The sequence below is a fragment of the Hyaena hyaena genome, unplaced genomic scaffold, assembly GCF_003009895.1.
Source record: "Hyaena hyaena isolate Hyena2069 unplaced genomic scaffold, ASM300989v1 scaffold_364, whole genome shotgun sequence".
NCBI classification, from domain to species: domain Eukaryota; kingdom Metazoa; phylum Chordata; class Mammalia; order Carnivora; family Hyaenidae; genus Hyaena; species Hyaena hyaena.
This window is the reverse complement of record NW_024080996.1, coordinates 187,963-203,963: the sequence shown is the minus strand read 5'-3', so window position 1 is coordinate 203,963 and position 16,001 is coordinate 187,963. Positions and strand designations below refer to the sequence as shown.

General features: G+C 47.7%; 1 protein-coding gene across 2 annotated transcripts in view; it reads right to left on the bottom strand.

Annotated features, from left to right (window-relative positions):
* Positions 1-1,455: 1,455 nt before the first annotated feature.
* Positions 1,456-16,001, bottom strand: part of FEZ1 (fasciculation and elongation protein zeta 1) — a 42,061-nt gene continuing 27,515 nt past the window's right edge. The window contains exons 4-10 of one of the 2 annotated variants that reach the window (XM_039250260.1): positions 15,507-15,593; positions 13,196-13,364; positions 10,214-10,485; positions 8,941-9,021; positions 7,579-7,654; positions 4,880-4,945; positions 1,456-1,818 (exon numbers count right to left, since the gene is read on the bottom strand). In XM_039250260.1, coding sequence (XP_039106191.1) covers positions 1,802-1,818; positions 4,880-4,945; positions 7,579-7,654; positions 8,941-9,021; positions 10,214-10,485; positions 13,196-13,364; positions 15,507-15,593 — 768 coding nt within the window. In that variant the 3' untranslated portion in view covers positions 1,456-1,801. The remainder of the gene's footprint in view (positions 1,819-4,879; positions 4,946-7,578; positions 7,655-8,940; positions 9,022-10,213; positions 10,486-13,195; positions 13,365-15,506; positions 15,594-16,001) is intronic. The other variant, XM_039250261.1, reaches the window with a different exon arrangement.

Here is a 16,001-nt window from a genome sequence, read left to right as displayed (position 1 = left end):
GTCCCTGATCCTGGAGATTTATTTTTAACTGCCAGCAGCTTTGATTAGCTTGTCTCTGCTGCCTCAGACACCTGCTGGCAGGATACATGGCAGGGGGGTGGGGGGGGTGGGGGCTGACCCAGATCTGACAAATCCAAGGCAGAAAGCAAAGCTCTGGGGATTCACTGCTTCCCCTTTGCTGAGGCAGGTGAAAAACCCTGGCAAATGACCTCACGCCACCAGTGACCATAACCATAGCGCCAGTGAACACAGAACTGAGGTCATCCTTTTTTGTCAAAGCACTGATACTTACGTCATATGACCCCTAAGGATTTGCATGGCTCTACCTATATGGACATTCTGCTCTAGGTAGAGTCCTGAGTTGAGCCTACAGCTTCCCTAGAGGGGTAGGTTCCTCCTCACCCCAAGGTAAGACGGCCACGGCTTGGACACACTGCCAGAAAAGCAGAGCCCGAAGAAGTAAGAGGCAAGACACCAAGGATGCCTTCTACTGTCACCCATGTGGACCCACAGGCTTCTGAGGAGTTGCCAGTGTGATAAAACATGGCTTTCTGTTTGATATGTCCCTTTAGAGCAAACACTATACTGAGAACGAAATGGAAGGTGGCAGTCTGACTCTACCACTTCTGAACATCTCTGCTTGCTGGCCTCCTCGTCCATAAAACCTGGGCGATGCCACTGCCTACTGACCAGGGAGGGGTGCTATGATGTGAGCAAAGTTATGGGGTGATTAGGTTAGTGGCAGGCACGTGGCACGTGCTTTTTGTGTTAAGGAGGGGCCGTGGGAATTCACAAGGCTAATATCATTCAAGCCAGAAGACGGAAGCCAAGAGGTTCTGGCTACAGTGAAATCAAGCCAGCATCCAGGTCTGAGGACAGCACTCACCTGCTGGTCAACCAAGGTTGGCAGCTGCCTGCCAGCAACAGCAGAGAGGGCACATAGGGGTCAGAGCTGCTGGACCCCTAGGGCTGCCGGGAGGGTCAGAGAGGGCATGCATGGCCATAGGACACCGTTCCCAGAGGTCACTGGGTGTGTTCAGGGAGCAGCTGAAATCCCCCAAGCTGGGGTTGCTCAGCACAGCTGACTCCCTCCAACCCCCGAGCCTCAAGGTCCCCGTGGAAGGGCTGGCAAGTGGCCAATGTGGCCATCCCAGTGGGTGGGGTGCCTCCTGGAGGCTCACTTCCTATCTGCTAACTTCACCATCACCCGCTAGTCTGACACCCTCTAGCCACTGGCTCCTAGAACACAGTGCACAGCTCCCTTGAAAGCGGCCAGGCAGCAAGGCCTTGGGGTTCTGTGGGTGGCCTCCCCCTTCTGACTACAGGGCAGCCCACAGCAGGGCACCCTCCGGTCCCTCAGCACCCGGGGGTCCGCCATAGGCCACAGGCCATCACGCGAACGCAGCCACACAGCCTTTCTCTCCAGGTTTGAAATACCACACTCCAAAGCACATGAAGAATATTAATTAAATGAACGTTTATTTCAAAATTAGTCTTAGAATGTAAGCTGTTTTTGAGGGCTGGAGCCAGACTACGTAAATGAGCAGTGAGAGCGCCCGCCTTCCTCCAGCGTGGGTGGACGGAGAGGCGCCTCAGCGGCCCTGCCCCTCGGTCATGCATCCAATGGTCACTAGGACTAGAAACCAACAGCAAAGGACCCCGCGCACTTGCTCATGTTTAATCCGGGTTAAGCTATACACGTTTAAATACACGTCGGAGGTTACGTGGTGTCATGCAGTCCCTGTGATGGAATGACTCTTGCTCAGTGACCTCCGCAGCAAGGCTGCCCCCAAGGGCAAGGTTAGGTGGGACAGAGCACTGAAAAGAGAAGGGGAGAGGAGAGAGAGAAGTCAAAGCACAGCGTGGGTCAGGACCTCCCAGCACAGGGTGGTCCTAGCCGAAAGGCACTCATGTCCTGAGCATTGAACTACCCCCTAGAAACTCGGGAATAACTGTGATCACGTGTCTTCCTTCCAGAAGAGACCATGGTAGGTGGTCGTTTGGTGTAATGATTTAAGTCTCCAGTGCTTGTCTGCCTGGGTTCAAACCCTGCATCCGGCCTCTGCTAATTCTCCAACCTCTGGGAAATCACTTCACCTACCTGTGCTTGCTTCCTCATGTGTACGGCAGGCTGTGCCTCTGCCTACCCCACAGGGTTGTTCAGAAGCAAACAGAAAGTGCTCAGTAAATGTTAACTAGTTTTATGAATTCACTGACATTTCTGTAGATCGCGGTGGGGAAAGGGGTCTAGCCCTCAGGCTCCCAGACTTACAGGAACCCATTTCCACAAACCTCCTTTGAGAAATTTGCTTTTAAAGCCTTTAAGAGTCAGAAGTTCTTCCCAAGGTTTAGCCTGAAGTCCTTCTGCAGAAATTTAAGACTAATCTTTCTGATCCTTCTGGAGACAATAGAACTCAGGTTCCTAGCTGAGATCCACAAGCTTACAGGAACTGGACCTGACCTGTGTATGTGTGTGGAGCAAAGCCTGATGAAGTCAAGAACCTGGACAACAGATGACCATCAGTGGACACTGTTATGGCTTGAATGTTTGGGTTTCCCCAAATTCACATGTCGAAGCTCTAACCCCCAGTGCTTGTATTTGGAGACGGAGCGTCTAAGGAAGTGAAATGAGTCATAGGAATGGGGCTCTGATCAGACAGAATGAGTGTCCTTATAAGAGATACCAGAGACCTCTAGCACGCTCTCTCCTCATATGCATAAAAGAGAGGCCACATGAGGACATGGCGAGAAGGTGGCTGTTGACAAGCCAAGGAGAGAGCCCTTGCTGGCAACTGGATTTGCTGGCACCTTGACTGTGGACTTCTAGCCTCCAAAACTGAGAGAAAATACATTTCTGTGGTTTAAGCTAGGTATTTTGTTTTAGCAGTCTGAGTAGACTAATACAGGTATTAACATCATGAACAGAAAGACGACCAGAGAATATGAGTCTCTTAACAGAAGTTTATAACCACCAATAATGTAATGCTCATCTAAAAATATAAGGGGCACCTGGGCTAAGCATTCAACTCTTGTTTTTTGGCTCAGGTCATGATCTCATGGTCATGAGATCGAGCCCCGCATCAAGCTCTGCCATGACAGCATGGAGCCTGCTTGGGATTCTCAGTCCCTCTCTCTGCCCCTCCCCTGCTCGCTCAAGAGCGTACAAGAATATTCTCTCTCTCTCTCTCTCTCTCTCAAAATAAATAAATAAACTTAAAAAATTTTTGAGACTGAGCCTGAATAAGTCTTTAGCTCTGTCTGTTGAACAAGAAATATAAAACATGAAATAAATAATTATTAAAATATTTTAAAATTATTAAATACAAAAACTAATTTATTAAACTAAACCATGGGGACACAACTAACTAGCAGAAGCCAAAATGATGATATTTTATGGGGCAAATAACGTGGTTTCTCTAAGAAATAAATTTCAAGGAGAGGAAAGAAAGGAAAATCTATATATATTAAAAGAGACTTAAGACACATATTATCCAGTTGCAATGTATGGACTCTCATTGGATGCTGATTCAAATAGACCGAAAAGAATATCTGAACACTGACTGGATAGTCAATGATTTGAAAACGTATTTTTCTAGTTGTGTTAACAATATTGTTGTGGGTTTTTTTTTTTTAAGTTTATTTTACCTTGAGAGAGAGAAAGAGAGGGGAAGGGAGAGAGAGAATCCCAAGCAGTCTCCACACATCAGTTTAGAGCCCAATGCAGGGCTCGATCCCACAAACCATGAGATCATGACCTGAGCTGAAATCAAGAGTCAGATGCTCAACCAGCTAAATCACCCAGGCACCCCTGCAGTTACGTTTTTTAAAAGAGTTATGTTTTTTAAAAGTTATGGGGGCGCCTGGGTGGCTTAGCTAGTTAAGTGTCTGACTAGCTCAGGTCATGATCTCACAGTTTGTGGGTTCGAGCACCACGTCGGGCTCTGTGCTGACAGCCAGCTCAGAGCCTGGAGCCTGTTTCCAAGTCTGTGTCTCCCTCTCTCTCTGACCCTCCCCTGCTCACACTGTCTCTCTCTCAGAAATAAATAAAACAGTAGAAAAAAATTTAAACAAAAAAAAAGAGCCCTTATGTTTTAGGGGCGCCTTGGTGGCTCAGTTGGTTGAACATCCAACTTCGGCTCAGGTCATGATCTCACCATTCGTGAATTTGAGCCCCGCATCAGGCTCTGTGCTGACAGCTTATAGCCTGGAACCTGCTTCTGATTCTGTGTCTCCCTCTCTCTCTGTGCCCCTCCCCCGCTCACACTCTGTCTCTCTCTCTCTCTCATAAACATTAAAAAAAGAGCTATGGAGTCCTTATGTTTTAGAAATGTACACCAAAATATTTATAGATTTAAAAAGATGATGATTAGGATTTGCTTCAAAATAATATGGAGAGGAGAAGCTGGGTAGGGGTTTACGTGAAAAAAGATTGGCCATGAGTCAATAATTACTGAAACAGGATGTTCAGAACATGAGAGTTCATTATACCTATCATTCAACTCATATATGTTAAAAGTTTCCTTAATTAAAGATAAAGCAAAAGTTAGGGAAGGATGTAGCTAATCATGACTTCATGCAGCTGAAACCTAGTAAAGGTACCCCAGCTGTGTTTTTCCCAACGAAACAGCCCAAAATCCACAGAACCTTCACAATATTGTGCTGGCTTGGCCGCCCTAATGTGCAGTCGCTCTGGTGACTCCGGGGTGAAGGAATCTCTTTCTCCAGCCTCCTGGCAACGTCCATTGACAAAACCCGCTCCCGGCCAGGGCCTCACAGTTGTCCCAGGGTGGCCCCTGGCCCTGCGCCCTCTGGGCAGGCAGGGTGCTCGCTTGGGGATCTGGGAAGGCCCTGCTCTGGGAGGCCTGGGGGCTGCTCTTACCTTTTAAAATGTAGTCCGTTAGCAAAGTGGGCACCTTCTCGTTATCCTCCTTCATGGCAAAGAGAACTGGGGAAGGAGAGAGAGACAGAGATGAGCTGAGGTTCTGTGGCCAGAGAGCCCACCAACCCAAAGTGAGGAATGATTCAAGGAAACCAGACATTATGGAGTATTGAGCAAAAGCCTAGAAGCTTCTGTCAAGAATCAGCACTCAACGTACTGATGGAGGAGAGAATACATTCAAAGAGTCAGAGTGGCCTATCAGTGATTTTATTTCCTTTTATCTTATATGTGGGGGGGCGATATTTTTGCTCACCTGTAATCTCCACATTACTTCCTAAGTGTATATCTTTAATAAGCATGAACATAAATAAAACAATTTGGAAAAGAACCCGCTTCAGATGCGACCTAAGTGTCAGGAATAACAGTCATCCCATTACTGAATCACCAAGAAAACTCTTTAAAGACATTCTATCCTATGTTCTTGGGTTCAGGAGGAAAGAAGAGCCATTCACAAATCCATATGAGGATTTGCAAAAAAAAAAAAAAAAGTAGATCTTTTATAACCTGCAGTGGAATTCGCATTCAGGAAAGATGGCAGTTTTTTTCTTTTAAAAGGAGTAAAATATTGGAATGTGGTAGACCCACATGATGGGAGAGAGAGCCATAAAAAGAATGTTAACCAAATGTTAACTGATAGAATTAAAATCATGATACAAAATTTTATAGCCAGTATCATCCCAACTATATGGAGAAGACATAAAATATTATGGCTGAAAACACCAAAATAGTACCCACAGTGGAGGGGACAATGAATTATTTATTTTCTTTTGTTCACTTTCCCGGGTTTCCAAACTGTTCTAAATGATGGATATGCTCCAATTAAAATTTTTCAAACGAACTTGAAACATGTAAATAAAACCCACTGTTTCTTAATTAAAATGAAAAAATTTCACACTGAATTCCTGAATGGGTATCTGTAATAAATTTATAGTTCTTCCTTTAAAAAAAAAAATGATAGAGTACTTTACATATATCAACCTGCGTAATTTGTCCAAATTATTTTCCAAGTGTCTACTGCTTGTGAAAACACAAACAACCTATAAATGTCAGTTCATTTCTGTCAGCTTCCTTAAAAAAAAAAACTTAGTGCATATTTATGCAAATAAAGGAGTTTAAAATGAGTGAAGAGGAAGCCAATGTACTTTGAATTTAAAATTCCAGATTCTCAAGGACACCCAGATCCATGGATGTAGGCAGGGTTTCCATTTCCCAGAATCACCTGCTTTGGTTCTCCCAATTGATAACAATGAAAATGTTTGGTCACCTTTTGTAGTGTCCAGGGCCCCAGCAGGTATCTGTCTTCCTCATCAGAACAGGAAACTCCTCATCCCCTTCCCTGGGGTATCAAATAGCCTTGCGCTGGCCTAGCCCCGTGATGCTGGGCCATTGCCTCTGAGGCAGGGCGACATTGGGCCGGGCCTTCTGGCTAGCATGTCACTCAGGGCCGCGCACGGTTGCCAGGGAGATGGACATTCTTGGGATTCACCGTGCCTGCCTGCCGCCCAGTCTCAGCTTTTCCTCTTCCTAAAAGCATCAGGCTGACACTGATGGCTAACACCTCGTGCCCCCAAGCCCTTGGGGGGGAGGGGGGGTTATAGCGTTTGATGTGTGTAAGGAGATTTTGCCTACAGAAGGCTCTTTATCACACACTGGTTTCTCCCGCAGCTCAGAACATTTATTAATATTTGACAATAGAGTCAAAGCAAAGGGGAGGAGGCAGTCATTTCCTGGAAGGAAAAACTGTTCTTTCAAGTCAGGCTCACCCACCCCGCCACCCAAGAAACCGTGCTTCTCCTTAAAAATGCAGCCAGTCCTGAGGCACCTGAGCGGCTCAGTCGGTTGAGCTTCCAACTTTGGCTCAGGTCATGATCTTGAGGTTCATGAGTTCCAACCCCATGTCGGCTCTGTGCTGACAGCTCAGAGCCTGAAACCTGCTTCAGATTCTGTGTCTCCCTCTCTCTGCCCCTCCCCTGATCTCTCTCTTGCTCTCTCTCTCTTTCAAAAATAAATAAACATGAAAAAAAAGTTTTACTAATAATAATTTTTAAAAAGCAGCCAGTCCCATAGACCAAGCTCTCCGCTTCCGGGCCGCAGGGTAGGACAAAGTAACCTCAAGTAGTTCACATGAGAGCAGGGAAGGCAGAGAATGCAAGGCCAGCCCCCAGCCTCCTTCACCAGCTCATTCTTTCCTGGCAAGTCTCTGCCCTTTACAAGGAAGCAGGGGAAAAGCAAGAGAGCTCCAGGGCGCCTGGGTGGCTCAGTTGGTTAAGCGTCCGACTTTGGCTCAGGTCATGATCTCGAGTGCGGTTCAGGTCATGATCTCACGACTCGTGAGTCGGGCTCTGTGCTGACAGCTCGGAGCCTGGAGCCTGCTTCGGATTCTGTGTCCGTCCCCCTCTCATGCTCTGTCTCTCTCTCTCAAAAATAAATAAACATTTTTAAAAAGTTAAACAAAGAAGACAGTTCTGGGTACCACTGCAGCGTACTTTAGTTTTGCGGCTGTGTAGGGGGAAGTGAGTGACACAGTGATAACGGAGCACATTCTGACCCATCTAAGGCTGCTGTTCTGGGGGAAACCACAGGTCTGAAGCACCAGGGCTGATGCTCACAGGGAGGGAGGGAGGACGAGAGGAACTCACTGTTTGTCAGCATCTGGAGATCTTCCACTGACGGAGGCAAGGCTTTCTTCTCGTAAGGGATGACGGTGTTCAGATACTACAAGACAACATGGCATGCAGTGCTTGAGACTCACGAAAGATCCCTCTGCTGGTAAGATGAGGTGACAATTCGCACGGGGCTTGCGCTTTTCTCTAACAAACACACTCCATCGAATTGGACACTCTTGGCAACACCCAGGACACTGTGCGCACCCCAGCTTCAGGACCCTGTCCCCCTCATTGGGGATGGTCTCTGAAAGTAAGACCTTACCATATTAGCCTTCTATTCCATCTAATACATTCTTCTGACACCAGAAACTTCGGGTTATTTAGGAATCCTGGTGAGCAGAGGCTGAGAGCGGTGAATGTTTTCAAGGGGGATTCTATTTTCTCATCCTTTGCAGAGGGATTTAAAAATGAACAGTCTCTCTTTTGTCAAAGTGACAGGGGAGAGAACCTCGACCCCACCCTTGGTCTTGGATGTTGGGTTTGCTCCCTCTGCTGGATACCAGGTGCTTCTACAACAAGATCATCTCGGCCCGGTGGGATGTTGGAGAACGCAGCGCCAGAGAGACCTTGAAGATTGCAGGAGAGCCTGGGTACTGAGTGAGAAGAGCTCTAGACCAAAAGCCAAAAGACTTGTATTTTGGTCTTAGCTCTGCCCCTCGCCGTATGGCCTCGGGAGAATACCTACCCTCTCTGAGCCTTAGCTCTCACGGCTGCAAAATGAGGCGCCTGAGGGGCACCTGGGTGGCTCAGTCAGTTAAGCATCTGACTTCGACTCAGGTCATGACTCACAGTCCGTGGGTTCGAGCCCCGCGTCAGGCTCTGGGCTGACAGCTCGGAGCCTGGACCTGCTTCAGAGTCTGTGTCTCCCTCTCTCTCTGTCCCTCCCCTGCTCGCTCTCTGTCTCTCAAAAATAAATAAAAACATTAAAAAAATTTTTTTTACTGAGATGCCTGAGTTAGATATTCCTAAAATCTCTGCCCATGCTACAATGCTAACATTCTAACCCTGAGGATTTGGCTACAACTATGTCTAACACACACACACGCAACGATGTGTCCTTATTCCACCATCTCAGCCTCACCCGTGTACGCACTCGCCCTTGCGATCAGACCACGCACCTCGCAAGGGCAGGAAGCAGGACTTGCCCATCTTTGTATCTGAGGGCTTGGCTCAAAAGCGGTTCGCCTTTTAAAAAACACTGGCTGTCTCTCCTTAACAGCAGAAGAAAAGTTGAAGACCCCCCCCCCACCTTGCCTGAGTCCCAGGATAATCCCAGGGAATCACCAAATTGCAGGGGTCCGGGAGGAGAGCTGGGAGCAAGGACATTGCTTGTACCTGCTTGTCTGTTCCTGAGGAGCCAAAGGTCTGGCGGATGCCGCTCTGCAGGATGTTGGAGATGCCTTCCATGCTGAAGCGCTGTGAAGAAGAGGAGGCTCAAGGGCAAATGCTTCCTGCTCCATAGTCATTGCCCCCGGGGGACCTCGGTGTCCTCCCTGAACTACCCAGACCCATCAACTACCACCATGTCCCAGATAACATCAGGGCTAAGAGACGGGCCAAAATGGAAGCCTGAGCTTTGCAAGAACCTACAGTAGAGTCTCAGAGACTCTCATCTTTGTCCCTCAGGGCAACAGGCCGCCCTGCTCTCCCTTCTCTTCCTCACTCCCACCCCCCGTGTAAAGAGAAGAATGAAGCAGGATGGTACACCTGGGGGCAGATGATGGCACGAGCATCTTAGGGAGGACAACGAAATGTCCAGCCGCGGGGAAGGGCAGATGTAAGTAAAGCTGCTGTCCTTCACTTGGAAGCTTTCTCCAAAATGCATGAGCCCATGGGGCGCCTGGGTGGCTTAGTCGGTTAAGCGTCAGACTTTCACTTAGGTCATGATCTCGCGGTTCGTGGGTTCGAGCCCCGCGTCGGGCTCTGTGCTGACAGCCAGCTCAGAGCCTGGAGCCTATTTCAGAGTCTGTGTCTCCCTCTCTCTGACCCTCCCCTGCTCACGCTGTCTCTCTCTCTCTCCTAGAAATAAATAAAAATATTTTTTTAAAAATTGCACAAGCCCAGGACAAATTCAGTGGGTCTGGGCTAGAGCTTGGGCCAAGGTATCTTGAAAGATCCCCTTGGATGATTCTCCCGAGCTTCCTTGATCAAGAACCACAGGTCTGAAGAATCCTGTCACAATGACAGGAAGTAGGGCATCATAATTTTCAAGCCTGAAACACCCTACTGACATCCTAAAGAGGTAAGTGAGGATGAGTAGCAGGGATTCTGACCCTGAGTCCCGGGGCACAACGCCCCTCAATATTAAACACCTTCACCCCTCTCTCTAAGGTCTTGCCTAAGGGAGCACGTGCCGTGTGCAAGTATTTTCCGATGTCCGCGTCTGCCTCCGCCAGCTGGACCGGGCTTCCTCGGGGGGAGTAAAGGAGACAGGGATGTCTTCTCCCTCTTTACAGCCCCACTGTCTGCCAGGGGTCCTGCTCGCAGACGCTGCTCCGTCCCGGTCTGCTTACGCGTCCTCTGCAGGGTCGGGACGGGACCCGGGACCCGACAGGGCGAGGATCCAGGGCTGGGCGCACCCAGTCCTCCCGCTGGGTGGCTCACGTACCTTGAGCGGCATCTGGTTTCCCTTCTCTATCCGGCTGCTCTGCAGACTCAGGCCTTTCTCTTTCCGCCTCTTCTTCATCAGCTCGCGCTGCTCCTTCTGCTTGTTCTGAACCTCAATCAGCACCGTGATGAAGGAGTTCTTCACTTCCTTCTCAAACTCCAGCTCGTCCCGGCGCGCCAGCTGCTGCACCAGCTCCTCCGAGAAGTCCCGGATGGCGCCCTCCACCTGGTCCAGCAGCTCGGTCAGCTCGGACCCAGACATGTGCCTCAGGCCTGCAGGGAGAGACCATCCCGCAGGTGACAGCGCGTCCGAGCCAGGGCCCGTCCGGGAGGCTCCCGGGGCGCTGCCGCCAGTGGTGACCCTGCCTCTCCAGGGGGGACCCCTTCCAACCCCTTATAGGACCGGGAATTGAGAGCCACGCCAGAAAGGGAGGGACCTGTATACCGACCGCCAAAGCGAACGCTGTTCTCAAGGACACAGAAGAGGAAGAAGAAACAGCCCCCCAGGAAGCCTGTAAACTGTTTGCAAAAATGTGCATGGACAAACATGTGGCTTTTTGATCCCGTGTTCCTCTTCCTACTTCTTCTCTGTTTCTACAATATTCCAAGTGCGAAATGGGTCAAGAATCAGGGGCAGAGAGGCCCCTCGGGTGGCTCAGTCAGTTAAGTGCCCGACTCTTGGTTTTGGCTCAGGTCATGATCTCACAGTTTCATGAGTTCAAGCCCTGCATGGGGCTCTGTGCTGGCAGCACGGAGCCTGCTTGGGATTCTCAATCTCTCCCTCTCTCCCTGCCCCTCCCCTGCAAGCACGCGCACTTTCTCTCTTTCTCTCAAAATAAAAGACAGAGCTGGACGGAGACCCAATGCCCTCTTCACCCCTCCCGTGCTGTGCCGCAGGGCAGATATATCAGAATCACGGGAAGCATCAACACACTGAAAAATGAACCCTGGCTGGTTGGGACAGAGTTTGCTGTCAGGAGAAAGGAAAGGGAGCCTGAAAGAAAGGGATACAGATAACTTTATCTTAAATTCTTGTCCCCTAAGATTTCTTCTTTTAAAATCGATTCCAGTGGAGGGGAGGAGGGCAGCGGCGTTTCAAATCTGTCCCTTTCTGAGATCTTCGGTTTCTGCCCCAGAATCCATTTTACTTCTCCGTTTCTGCTCTGGCCTCTGTACTTGCTGCCTTGGTTGGCCTTCCCCGTTTCTTCTGCTCTCGGGAGCTGCCTCCTCCTTCCACATTTGCCATTTCGCTCTGCACTTCAGCTGTTTCTGGGAGTCTTGAGCTGAATGCCACTGTGTTTGGGGCCTTTGTGTGGCTGAGCACAACCCGGAGGCAGCTAAGTCTGCCACCTCACTCGGAACACATTCCTTCTGCACTGGCCACTGCCCGGCCTCTGCTCTTTAGGGCCGCTGAGTTTCATTTTCAAGACACAGCTCTTGAGATCAGGTCTCAGTTTTTGCCATGTTTGGGTCTTTACACCTGCCCAGCCCGCCTTCTCCCTCCTGTGTGTGCAAGTCCCACCAACCCATGTGCAAATGCTCTCACCGCCCGCCCCCCACCCCCTGCAGGACGGGCACCCTTACCCTTCCAGACTGACGACTTTTGACTTTTGTACCCAATGTTGCCTTTGCTGTGTACACCTTTCCACGTCACGCATCATCCACCACTTTTTTTGTGTGATCATACTTACTACGAACCTGTATCAGACAGCTAACATGATGCACAGATTAAAAGTATACACAGATTAAGAGTTCTGGCATCAACCTGCCTTCACATATAGACTCCAGCCCTCATGGCCTGTATGTGGTGAAAGGGCAGATACAAATAAAAAATAAGAGGTTTGACTCTCCCTGTTGAAAATAAAGGAAGAGACTTTCTCTCTCCTTCACCTGCCTTTTCTTTTTTTTTTTTTTAATATTTTTATTTATTTCTAGGAGAGAGAGAGAGAGACAGAGTGAGCAGGGGAGGGTCAGAGAGAGAGGGAGATACAAACTCTGACATAGGCTCCAGGCTCTGAGCTGGCAGTCAGCACAGAGCCCGACACGGGGCTCGAACCCACGAACCACGAGATCATGACCTAAGTGAAAGTCGGACGCTTAACCGACTAAGCCACCCAGGCGCCCCTTCACCTGCCTTTTCTTTGAGAATGGCGTCCTTGGTCCTTTGCAGATAGATGCCAATCATTTTAATGGTTAAATAAGCCTCTTGCCCAAAGTCTCAGGACTCAGGAATGTTTCCTCCACCACCTGGGAACGACGGCTTTGAAAAGTAATCTTCAAGGAAGATGACAGGAACCTAACTAGTCGCCTGACTCCAGACTGCAAAACCTGTTTAATGTAATGGGTTGTATCCACCTAGCTGTAGACGAGAGTAGGATTTCTTCCTGGTGTTGCAATCCCTTTAGCGAGTCACCTGTAATGTGCACTCCATTCTGGCTTAGCGCTCATTCAATAATAAAACTGTTTTCTTTCTCTTCTCTGTGGAAAGCTTTTCTGGATGGGGAGGAGACTTTGTTTTTAATTAGATTTCCCCAACAGTGGCATCGAACAAGTCACTTAACCTCTCAGGATACTCAATTACCCCGATCCTAATGGAGTCGGCGTGGGGAGGAAATGCAATTACGCACAGAAATTCTCAGAATGGGGTCTGGTACGTAGAGAGCTCTCCAAAAAATATCGGCTGTCATGATTATTACCTTTTCCATTGATTGTGTGGTAGCATCATTTTGGATAGTGTATTCACATTTCTTCTCCTTTTTCTGTCTTTGTCTTTTTCCTTGGTTACTTTTACCATCTTTGATTTTGTTTAACTGCCTTTCTCTCCATCCCCCCAAAAATGCTAACTTCTCTCCTGATGCCCAGGAAGAAAGGTGCCAGCAGCCCCCTTGATCTGAGGTTCTACTAGCTACATGTGAAGCATGTGCCCACGGCCTGGCCCAGAGTGGTCTTCAGCCTTGGCAAGCCCACCCACCAGGGTCCTCACCTTCATAGGACCAGTTGTTGTTGAAGGTTTGGGTCAAGGCTTGCATCTCCTGAAGGAGGACCGAGTCAGCCTGGGAAGAGGTTTCTCCCTCATCTTCCTCCTCCAGAACCTCCTCTTCTTCCTCAGGGTCTGGGGAATTCTGCATCATTTCTTCGATCTCCTCAATTACCTAAAGAAGGTACACAAGAGAGTGCTTACTCTGTTCTCTGCTGGAGGGACATGCTGGCTCGAATTTGGATCAGTTAAGGATGTTTCTAATGCGCTGCCTGTAAAATTCCCAAAGCGGCATCAGTATTTAATACATATTGAATAATAATAAAAATAGATCTGACCAAAGGCTTACATACACTCGTTCTTTAATGTAAAGCACTCTTTAATGTGAAACCTCTTCCAAGAACACCATTTAGATGAGTGCTTTATTGGAAATAAACTCCTCTTTCGGGAAACAAAGCAAAGCTGCCTGGAAGGGAACATTTACTTCAATCCGCTGGGCACTTTATTTCTAAGTGGGGAAATACTTTATCCAACCAACTTTAGCACAAAACCCAGTCCATTAGCTGTCACAGTGCTTATGTTGTTCCTACAACAGCTCAAAATGGGGAGGCTTTTTTGCGCCAAGAAAATTTCTCCAGAATTCACCTGGAGAGGAACGAGGGCTGCCCAGACCCAAGTACAAAACAGGGTGATAAAATAACAAAAGGAGAGGTAGGATCCGGAGAGCAGAAAAGAGATAGGAGAATCAGTTGTAATCTAGACTCTTTTTTAAAAAAATTTTAGGGGCAAAAAAATAAAATAAAATAAAATAAAATAAAAATAAAAATAAATAAAAAAATTTTAGGGGCGCCTAAATAAAAATAAAATAAAGACATAAATTTTTTTTTTAATTTTTAATGTTTATTTTTGAAAGAGAAAGAGACAGAGCACAAGCAGGGGAGGGGAGGGGCAGAGAGTGAGGGAGACACAGGATCCGAAGCAGGCTCCAGGCTCTGAGCTGTCAGCACAGAGCCCAATGCGGGGCTTGAACTCACAAACTATGAGGTCATGACCTGAGCCAAAGTCAGACACTTAACCAACTGAGCTACCCAGGCGCCCCTAATCTAGACTCTTACCAGGATCCAGCAGAGAGGGCTGAATGAGAGTAGTGCCAGAAGACTAACTGAGCTGATTTGTCCATTAATGGTTTACACATAAAGAAAATGGAAGAAGCAAAGAAGGTCTGAAAGGCATCTACAGATCGGTCAGGTCACAATAGAGCATTTATACATTTGTCTGTCCTCGATTCTGGAATGGATTGAGGCTCCAGGCCACTGGACTGTGTTCTGTGAAGCAGATTTCTTCATGTTAGCTGGACCAAGGACAAGGGGACTTAGGGTGCCCTCCTTGAGAATAATTTCTCTTTTATTCCCGTAACTTCTCGCCTCCACTCAGCCAATTTAGGGAATATTTAGTCTTTGCTGACCAAGAGCCACTTATAAAATGCAAGCAAATGACAAACCCGTGTTAGAATTTTATGGCTGGGTTTCTCGTTCTTTCAGACTACTTGTCCTTGACTTTGAATCACCGAATCGTACTTCTCTTACATTCACAAGAATAACTGTTAACCCCTATTCCCTTTTTATCTGGCTCCTTTCAATCTCTTGATCCTTATCTGTTTATAATCCCACCTCTTTGTCCCAGATATGAAAGAGTTCCTTGTACCAAAAAGGGCTGTCTAGCACCAAAGGCTCCTGGTGGAGCTTCTGCAGAACGACTTTGTGAAAAACTCATGTGGGACCTGCTCAAAAAAGTCATCCATAAATATTTATTGACTAAAAAGTTGAAAAAAGAATCCAAAGACCCAAGATTATTCCCTCTAAGTAATAAATGTCTAAAGCCAAAATATAACTATTTCAATCAAGTGTCAAACACTACTTTTTTTTTTTTAAACAAAGACACAACTGTACATTATGAGTCCTTTTGGGGGCTCGTGGGTAGCTCAGTCGGTTAAGCATCTGACTTCAGCTCAGGTTATGATCTCATGGTTCATGAGTTCAAAACCCCACACCAGGCTCTGTGCTAGCAGCACAAAGCCTACTTGGGATTCTCTCTCTCCCTCTCTCTCTGCCCCTCCCTTGCATTCCCTCCCTACCTCTCTCTCTCTCTTTCTCTCTCTTTCTCTCTCTCTCTCTCCCCCCTCTCTCTCAAAAATTATAAATAAATTTTTTAAAAGTTTAAATAAAACAAAATAAAAGGATGTGGCAAGTATATGTACTTAAAACTTTTTCTTGATCCAGAGAACCAAAGTCCTGGGAACTAAGAGAAATACTCATACCTGATCCGCTGTGAGTAGAGGCTCCTCATTGATACCAGAGTCGTGTTCGCTCTTCTCATTGAACTCTTCCTCTTCTTTCTCATGGATCTAAAGGGGGTGGGGGGTGGAATTCTAATGGATCAGCCACAGAACCAGGGCTCTCTTTACTCTCTGGTCTCTAGAATGGATATATGACTGATAGGCCCCTCCGGCCGGCCATCCGCTGTGTGAAGAGGGAATCTAAAGAGTGCCCAGAGTCTCATCCGATTCCAAACACACCCCTTCGGCACAACATGTATCCCTGAGTCCATCTCAGTCAGAAAACGACAGCAAGGGATGGATGTCTGGACTCAAAGGGAGGAGTGCTGTTCTTTAACCCACAGACAAGTTGTCCCTGTGTGACCAAGGAACCCTTCCCAAGGCGAGCAATACTGCAACCAATTCCTGCAGCAAAGGCACTCTTATTTATACAAGGAGCGTCAATCTGAGGTTTTGTTTCCAGAGTTTACTTAATTA